This window comes from Podarcis gaigeae (genome assembly GCF_964106915.1).
Source record: "Podarcis gaigeae genome assembly, chromosome: 6".
NCBI lineage: Eukaryota > Metazoa > Chordata > Lepidosauria > Squamata > Lacertidae > Podarcis > Podarcis gaigeae.
The window spans coordinates 58,366,351-58,375,514 of NC_139682.1; the positions used below are offsets into that span (position 1 = coordinate 58,366,351).

Below are 9,164 nucleotides of genomic sequence, written 5' to 3' on the forward strand. Positions count from 1 at the left end.
AGGTGCACACACAGCAGATATTGGATTATTATTATTATTATTCTCAAGTGGGGAAACCGACAACCTGGATGCAAGACAAAATTAATTGCTCTTTTGAGAAAGAAAGGAAAAATTTATCCAGCTACAGGGATTCTAACCACAAACCTGAAGTTCCCTTTCCTTTAATGGTTTCCTTCCCACTTGTCAGAGCATGCTTGGCAGAGTTGTAACCCAGTAGGCAAGAGTAATTACCGAGTTTGTCATTCACTGACCTATAGGAGTCCAATAGAGTAGGGCTGTGTAAGTAATAGGCTTCCTGGGGTCTCTGTGGACCACCTTGCTCTACATGTCAAAGCCATCAGAAAAGGAAACCTGTGCATATTGGCAAATATACTGTTCTGTCACATAGCAACAATTTAAACTGCACTCATGACTAATAGGAAGAGCCCTTTGGCTTGGTACAAAGCTGGCAAAGTGCACAGAAAGGTTAGCCAGAGCAACATCATGGAACACACACACACACCTTATCTTATTAGTCACCTGCAATTCATTGTAAGTTGGCAAAACAGCTGCGGAATGCTAAGTTCCTGTAAGGCAGCTTGTTCCAGTAAAGAAAGAAAAAAGATGTTTTTCGTAGCTGGCATTGGTCCTGGATTTTGTAAAGACAGCATGTCAAACCAGAAGCTTCCTGGCTGGAGGTTTTTTCTTCTTCTTCAATTAGCAAAAAGGCAATGCAAAGATTAGTTTCAGCCTCAATTTTGGACTCCCAAGTACTGGTCTGGCCCAAAACGTCTACTCCAAAGTTACCATGACAGCAGACAAGTGTTAATATTTATAAAGAATGGACATTGATTAGCAGCTAGGTACATTCACTTCAGGGAACTGGTCAAATTGCAGAAATAAGGAATGCATTCAGATTGCCAATTGTTTACACAGTGCCTGCAAGTATAAGCTGATTATTAGGAGGAAGAAAGAGGTCACTTATCATTGCCCTTATTGTGCAATTATAAGAGGGGCTACTGATTAAAATAACCTAGCAGCGTCTCAGTTTGTTTTGCTGCAAACCCTCTCCAGCTGTGAAGATTGATCAAAAATACATTTTAAACATTTCTCCAGGGTTTTTTTTGAAACAACACAGCTGGACAACTACCCTTCTTCATGCCACACCTTCTGAAAAATTAAGCAGTGAGGGTATTTTTTGCTCAAAACAATGTAGGAACTACCCATGTGCATTTCATGTTCTGTTCTGAAAGTCTAGGAAGCATATAAAACCTACTCACATTATCCTGAACTGACTGGCTTTTAGCTAGATACTAGAAACATCATAGGCAAGTTCTTTACCACAAAAGTATTGTTGTCCACTACTGACTTAGGGCTACAAAATATAGTCAGGTAACATGGCTTACCATTTGAGCATTGCGAGGTCTTGCTTGGCCTGTCTAAGTCATGAGCGTCTTGGGGGGAATCAGCAACTTTAATGGCACCGTGGGCCAGTGTCTCTGAGCTTGCATGATTTCTTGGTGGAACAGGTGGCGAGACTGTGGGAAATGGAACAGGTTCGACCTGTAGGCAAGAAGGGGTGCCTGGTGCAGAAAGCACTACTGCTTGCTCAGTTTCAGCTGATTTTGCTGGAACCTCTGGAGTGACAGTAACGTTCACAGTTTTGGGCTGGGGAAGAGACGTTGTTCTGTTAGACCGCTGAGGAGGAGTCTCGGAGCCCTTTTTGTCACTCTGCAACAAAGCACTTTCCCAGATGTTCAGAGTATTGCGGAAAGAATTGCTTGCCAGTGCAGTTTCTTGAAGGCAATGATAAGATGCTGGACGTTGCTTTGGTGAATCTTCCACCAGTACAACTCTTGCACAAACTGTCTCTGTAATGTCTTTGCATTTTCTATCTTCATTCTTCCTAACTTCAGGCAATTCGTGAAGCCGGGCCCTTGGTAGCACGACAGGCTTGATTTGTACTATTTCAGACTTCTGCGATAAATAACTGAAGGGCACTGTCTTTTGCTCGGGATCTGGAATTTGTCGTCGGCACAATGGTTTGGGTTTAGGATGGGATGCGGGACTGCCATCGGTATTTTGCCGAGGGGGGGCTTCTGCAGGAAGGCTCTTTACAGGCTGGAGCAATGCACTGGAAAAATTGGAATCATTCTGAAATTTTGCTCGAAGTGCTCGGAAGTCTCCAGCTCTTTCCTAAAATAGCCAAGCATACAAGAGACAACTATCAATCATATTTTTAACAAAGCAGTTCTAACCCAAACTGAGAAAGAACCCAGACTGGTGTAGATGGTTTGGCAATCAAGTCTGGATTCAGGATAGAGGAGGTTCATGTGAAAAGTATATTCTGATGGGGCCCCTCTGATGTCAGTGGGCCTCTTGTAGATTACCTGATGACAGTGCACAACTAGATACAGAGAGGAATTGGGTTTGTCCTCTTTTCACAGTGGGCTGGCCTTATTTAATTTTCCCAAATGTGCTTGTGGGTTGGAATATGACTGCCAGATTATGCACGGTGGATTTTGTGCTGAAGTTGCACTCCTAAAAAGTGCACATAAATATATATTCCCTATGCTGAAAATGCATTGAATGTATGTATTTTATAGGATATGTGTGTACAAAATGCATGCAGTTTCCATGCAGATTTTTCATGCCCGCCCCTTTCTTAAGGCTGCAAAAATGAGACAAACTGACATAGGACTGACTTCTATTGAAAATGACACAAAATAGATTTAGGCATATCTGTCCAATTCATTGCCAAGCATCTGGTTCCATCATGCAGGGACAGTGTGGGCAATTTAAATGGACCCAGATGCTTTCCCCTTGAAGAGGAGCACAGGATACTGTGAGTGATGGTCACTGCTGGGGTACTGACAACTTCACAAGGAAGCTGTGTCTGTGGGATGAGATTGTACCAAAACTTAATTCCTAGAATTTGGGGGGGTGCTTCATGTCCAGATGACCATCTCAGGGGTTTAGTGTCCCCATCCAGTGACCACAGGTGATTTCTCGGAATAGTGCACATCATAGGGTGACCTCTGTCAATGGCCAACCCCTGCTATCCATCAACAATCTGTAATCAATAAAAGCTGTCCCCTTATTTGATGCCAATACTGGTTTCTTGTGCCTTCTTTGTGTGCACGCCCCACCCCAATGGTTCCACTGCACCTGGGCCTGGAACAAAGCAGCTCAGGGAAGGGGGAGAAAGACCACCAGATTTATACTTGGCAGATGTGAAGGTGTATTCAGATAACTGATTGAGAACAAATCCTTCCCTCCCCTGCTCCAACTAACCCCCAAGCCCACCCAGTACCCCAGACTCTGCAATTAGATTGCATCAGGACACCATTTGCTTGAAGGAAACTTACAGTTGTAGGATATGGGTGAGATTACAATAGCCTTCTCTTCCATATACAAATCTGACAATACAGGATCGTCGTCATCTACAGTGTTTACTCTGTAGTGACCCCACCCATATCTAAAATGTCGCAGCACACCCTGGGAGCCTCAAAAACTAGGTACTGGATGTCAAATTCCACAGCTCCTGAAATGTGGCCATTTCCTACTCGCTCTCTTTTTGGAGCTACCTGTATATTGTGAGCTGCCTTATAAAAATCTGAATGTGCTTGCTCGGCAGGAGGAACAGCAGCCATGCAGATCAGCCTTGTGCAAAGAACTGTGCTCTCCTGCAACAGCTTGTTGGATCAGAAAATTAGGTGAAACAAGACAACCTTGGACAGAAGCGCCATTATGCTGAAAAAGAGACACAGATGCCTTTAATGAGAAGGCAACACAGCAGAGCCTTGTCCTGAGATTTTATTGAATTTTGCGTAATTGCATCCAACTTATTAAATACAAAACAGTTTCTCCTGAATAACCCCTTTTAGTCAACGCTATTATTTTCACATTACACAGCATGATGCAAAGCACCTAGGAGATGTTTCAATTGCTCCGATTGTACTGGAGCAGCCAGCTGTATGATACAACTCAGTACTATGCCCAAGCCCAGTCTGGAATGTATATGCAATTAACATTTCCGTAAAGGAAAAGACAGACCAAAACCCCTCTGATCTTCATCCAAAACTTCACACTGAGTTATGACTACAACCAATGGAAGCCAAGGCAAAATAAATGCCATTGTTTGTTCAGCGTGGGTGCAATATCTGCAGGCGGACTTGAAGATCTGCTCAAATGCACAGCACTGTTTACGGTGCTTTACTGCAAACCAGGTGCTTCTTTTATTACCGAATTCCTCATCAGAGCTGCAGAGAGAAGCCACCATGAAAGATAAAACCTTTGCCAGGTTGCCACCCCCTAACTAGAGATAAGCTTCTTTTTTTAAAGTAACAATTGCTTTGTGGTTTTATTATGCATTAAAAGCACAGCTGAAAACTACAGAGTTGAATCCTGGAGAGCTCTTCCTGTTTCTGAAAGGGCAACACAGGTGCTATTGCTTTCCCAGGCAGCGCATCCAGGAGCTCGCTGGGGTACTTCGCCCCTGAATGCCAGAAGCATTAAGTGCTTGACTGTTTCCATGGAAGCATTTCCATAAGGTGGACATATTACCACCGGTAGCAGTTTAAGCTCAAGTTTCCAGTCTCCCTTAGTTCACTATTTTTACTTACAACAAGGACAGATGTTTTTGCTCTGTTCCATTTAATTATTTTAACATTGAAAATGTCCTGTTCTACCCAAGCCCTTGACATTCTCAGTTCATTTGTTCCAACTTATCATTTGCCAGTTATTTCTGCCTGGGTGGAGAGTGGCACAGAGAGTAAACTAGGGATTGTGCCAACGCTGAGGCTCAGTTTGCTGAACCCCATGCAGCTGCTGAACCTAACCCACATACTCACCCCCCAAAGAAGGCTGCAAACTGTAGTTGCTGCAGATAGTAGCTCTGTGAAGTACAGGTCCCAGAGCAGAGCAGGATGTGCTTTAAAGGCATGGTGTGTACATAACCTTACTCTCAAAGAAGTGTGGTATGTTTTTTAACACAGAGCATGCTGATGATAAAAAGGGTGAAATTAGCTTCCAATCTACCATTTGGGCACTACTAAAATCCACTAACCAACATTAACTCATTTCTCCCCCTGAGTTTTTATATTACAGATGAGGGAGGGAGGGAGGGAGAACACAATAGGCCTTGAGAAGTCAAGCGGCATCTTGTTTACCATTAAAGCTGGCTTGCAAAGAAATGGAATAATGAATTTAATAATTTTGGGTGGCTGTGAAGTTGAATAGTGTGCTGTGGTGTGCTCCTAGCAGATCACTTGACCAGCTGTAACCACAACTCACCCAGAAAGAAAGGGAAGGGAGCAGGAAGTAGAAGCTATTAACAGGGCTAAAGGTAAAGGTAAAGGGACCCCTGACCATTAGGTCCAGTCGTAACCGACTCTGGGGTTGCGGCACTCATCTCGCTTTATTGGCCGAGGGAGCCGGCGTACAGCTTCCGGGTCATGTGGCCAGCGTGACTAAGCCACTTCTGGCAAACCAGAGCAGTGCACAGAAACGCCATTTACCTTCCCGCTGGAGCGGTACCTATTTATCTACTTGCACTTTGAGGTGCTTTCGAATTGCTAGGTTGGCAGGAGCAGGGACCGAGCAATGGGAGCTCACCCCGTCGTGGGGATTCGAACCGCCGACCTTCTGATCAGCAAGTCCTAGGCTCTGTGGTTTAACCCACAGCACCACCCGTGTCCCTCTTATTAACAGGGCTACCAACATTTAAAAAGCCAAGTGCTTAAGTCAAGTTTGCAGATCACCACTCAGCAGGGATGCCAACTTGAATAAAATTGGGGGAGGGAAGCCCCACCCAGCATAATCTATCAAAATATGTGGCATATGCACACCATTTGAATGCCAATGCCCATCAATGGGGGGGGGCAAAGGGACCTCGACCCCTAGAAGTTGGCTCCTATGCGGCATAGGCTATGCCACTCAGGCAGATCACTGTCCCCGGTTTATATGTAAGAGGGAAAAAGTATGTACAGCAATAAGCTTGCCACTTCAGCTCTAAAAGGCATGAAGGACTCAATGCTGGGTTTGTATGCTCTGGAATGAGTTCCCAGATTATTTATTACATTTTAATCTCGTTTTTCCTGTTAACAATGTAACTTTAATGAGCATAAAATGTGATGGTCGTATGCACGGAAATAAAAAAGAGGTTTGCATTAGGCAGCATCTAGGAAATGCGGAAGGAGACACTAGAAATTTCTGTTCCAGCTAAGTGATGACTAATCTCTGGAGCACCTGAGAACTCAGCTTCTTAGCAGAAAATAGAGGCTGCAGCAGCAGGAGCTCAGTGATCTGGAGCAAGCAGGTTACTTGTACAGGATTTCTCTCTGGGAGCAGAGAGAGGAAAGTTAAGGTCTTTAGGAAGACTGGACTGTATTGCTAGTTTAAGAGCAATGTGTTACTTTGTATTTTGCAGTGTTTGTTTTGTAACTGGTTTAAGACTGCAGAAAAACTCTTTGAAACTTGTGGTGGAGAGCATTAATTTTGACTCTGCACAATCAAGGATGCAGATCAGGTATTCCATTTGCATCAACTCTTCACACATCCTTCCAAAGAGGCCTAGGCAGCATGCACCTCACCCCCATCCCCACCCCTACCCCTGCCTGCCCAGGTCTATATTAGGTGAGATTTGCTCAAGTTTGCTCAGTGAGCTTCATGGTGGGATGGGCATACCGGATACAAGTCAGCTTTCCCAGTCTTTCCTTTTTTCTTTTAATACCTTGCACAAGAGCAGTTCCACAAAGCGCCATTTACAGGAATCTCTTATGGTTCCTATTTATGGAACTGATTGGCTTTGTAAATCTCAACAGGAACATTCTGCAGATATCATTTGTTTACTCAAGACAGTACTCTGACCCACAGCAGCCACAATTGCTGGAATTTTGCCACATGCTCCAGGTACCATCAATCAAGTTTGATGACATCCAGAAAGTATAAACTCAGGCAAGTTTTCCTGCAAATCCACCCACAGTTTCTCAAAAGACTAAAATGCCAAAATAGAAAGAGAATTTAGCCAGGTAGTTTCATAGCCAAATCAAAGACACTAGAATGACTTTGGGAGGGAGAAGAGTAGAGGATCAGGGCTGTTAGTTTAGCAGTACAAACCTAGGCATATTTACCCAGCAGTAAATCCCACTGTGTTCAGTGTACTTCTCAGTGAGTAGATTAAGGATTGCAGCCCAAACTCTTAAAATAAGAAAGGGACTGTGGTGTTTACAAATGGTTCAATGGTTACAAAGAATCATTAAAGGTTATGTTCTGATCCCCCCCAAAGGGTTTAAAAGGAGGCATCCAGAAATAAGGATGGGGGGAAAGTTCAATTTAAACACATTTAAAGCCAGATTTATCAAATTCATAGTTTCCGAAGCTGAAACCCAGCCACCCTTTGAAATTAACACTCCTCCAAAGGTTACAACGCAGTTCTCCAACCAACCAATGCTTACAAATGCCAAATGGGGAAAGGGTGCATAAAAATGAATTACATTACCAAAAATGCATAATATTAGGATAAATTGCTTGCAAAGATGTGTGCATTAGTCAAAACTGTGCACAAAGTGCACTTACTAGGAAAAATGTGTACTAAAATGCGGAAGAATTTTCATGAGGATTTAAAAATAAATAAATTGCAAACTGCTGCAGAAACATGGAGATTGGAAAAACCAAGAAACAGAACTAAAATCGACAGGAGGAAGACTGGGCTCCTGCAATGCAGAGCTGTGCAGAAGAAAGAGTTCAACGGGTATAGTTTCGCTCTGTGTGTCAGTCAGTCTCTCTTTTACACACACACACACACTCTACTGAAAGGAGCAGCCCCATGCTGCGCTCTGTCACCCTTTTATAAGCACTTCAGGTAGTCTCAGGCATGTGAGAACCACAACCTTTCATCAAGAAATCATCCTGCACTTTGTGCACCCCATGTTTCCCTCAGAAGGATAAGGTTTCAACCCTAACACTAGAAAGTAAAGAGGTGTGTTTGTGGCCAGGTTATTCCACTGACTGGGAACCTCCAGTGGTTCCCGGACTACAACTCCCATCAAACCTGACCCACAGTCCATGCTGGTTGGGGCTGATGGCAACTGAAGGACCACAGATGTCCCCCTGCCTTGGTTTTTAACCCTGAACATTCCCATACTGTTATAGCACAACTGTGATATCTCCAAAAAGTTGCTCTTTTCTCTGGACTGGGTGGGGTGGAACTTAGCCCCATAAGACCAGCACAACAAGTTTCCAGCAAAAGTAATAATAGGGAGCTAAATCCTGAAAGCATTTATGCCTCCTTATCCGGTAACCTCCCCCAGCGTTGAACTGGCTCCCTGTTCTTTGAAGTGATCCATGTAGAGCTACACACCACGTTACAAGATAAGCCAAAGAAGAACTATTTGAACAGCAAACAAAGACACATAAAAAAGCAGCAGAGCAGCATTTGTAGTTACCATTTCCATGTTTTCTCTTGCTTTCATACCTCCTTCTGACGTGGCTCAGTGCTGCAGCCCATTTTTGAGCTTATGAGTAGTCTGCTTCCAGAGCAGAGGAGTTTAAGGAACTTCCTTCCTGGCAGCTCAGAGTAATCCTGCAGCAAGAGCCAGTGGGTTTAAGGTGGAGCATATGCAGAAGGATCACACCTGAGCTGAAGGACGTGGCTCCTCCCTAACCCAACCCACAGAGTGTGTGTGTGTGTGTGTGTGTGAGAGAGAGAGAGAGAGAGAGAGAGAGAGAGAGAGAAGGCAGATTTGCTTCACCTGCAAACAGATCTCCCCTTTTGTTGCACAAGAACCAGGCATGCCCATGGAGGAAATGTCAGTCTTTGGAGAACTGTTAGTCTAGCAAAGGTGTGCTACAGTCATCGTGGGTTGTGGCTGCACAGCCTTGAATTTTGAGGGAAAGGCTGTACAGAGCAGGCTGTGCATTTCGGAACAGAGATCACACTATACACACAGCTGCGTAAACTTGCTTTGCACTCACATAGCCCAGATTCTGTGACTAAATAAATTATACCAATAATTTGGGTGTCGTTTGGGTTATATTTCTCTCTGCGGAAATGCAAGAAGTCAACCTAAACACGCACACAAAAATTCAGGTGCAGCTTTTCTGAATTGGGGGAGGGGGCATGGGCTACTTTCATGTGGGCCTCAGTTCCAAAGCCTATCAAGTGCCTCCTCACTTACATGTCC

General features: G+C 44.1%; 2 protein-coding genes across 5 annotated transcripts in view; one reads left to right on the forward strand and one right to left on the reverse strand.

Annotated features, from left to right (window-relative positions):
- Positions 1-3,633, forward strand: part of PRKAA2 (protein kinase AMP-activated catalytic subunit alpha 2) — a 60,850-nt gene extending 57,217 nt beyond the window's left edge. The window contains exon 10 of the mRNA XM_083742783.1: positions 3,617-3,633. The gene's annotated coding sequence lies outside the window, so the exon portion shown is untranslated. The remainder of the gene's footprint in view (positions 1-3,616) is intronic.
- The window catches only part of FYB2 (FYN binding protein 2), a 34,590-nt gene extending 25,999 nt beyond the window's left edge, over positions 1-8,591 (reverse strand). For 2 of the 4 annotated variants that reach the window (XM_083742743.1, XM_083742742.1), the window contains exons 1-2: positions 8,456-8,591; positions 1,386-2,175 (exon numbers count right to left, since the gene is read on the reverse strand). In XM_083742743.1, the coding sequence (XP_083598869.1) occupies positions 1,386-2,175; positions 8,456-8,488 (823 nt within the window). In that variant the 5' untranslated portion in view covers positions 8,489-8,591. Of the gene's footprint in view, positions 1-1,385; positions 2,176-8,426 lie in introns of all 4 variants that reach the window. The other 2 variants (XM_083742744.1, XM_083742745.1) reach the window with 2 other exon arrangements.
- Between the last annotated feature and the right edge of the window lie 573 nt (positions 8,592-9,164).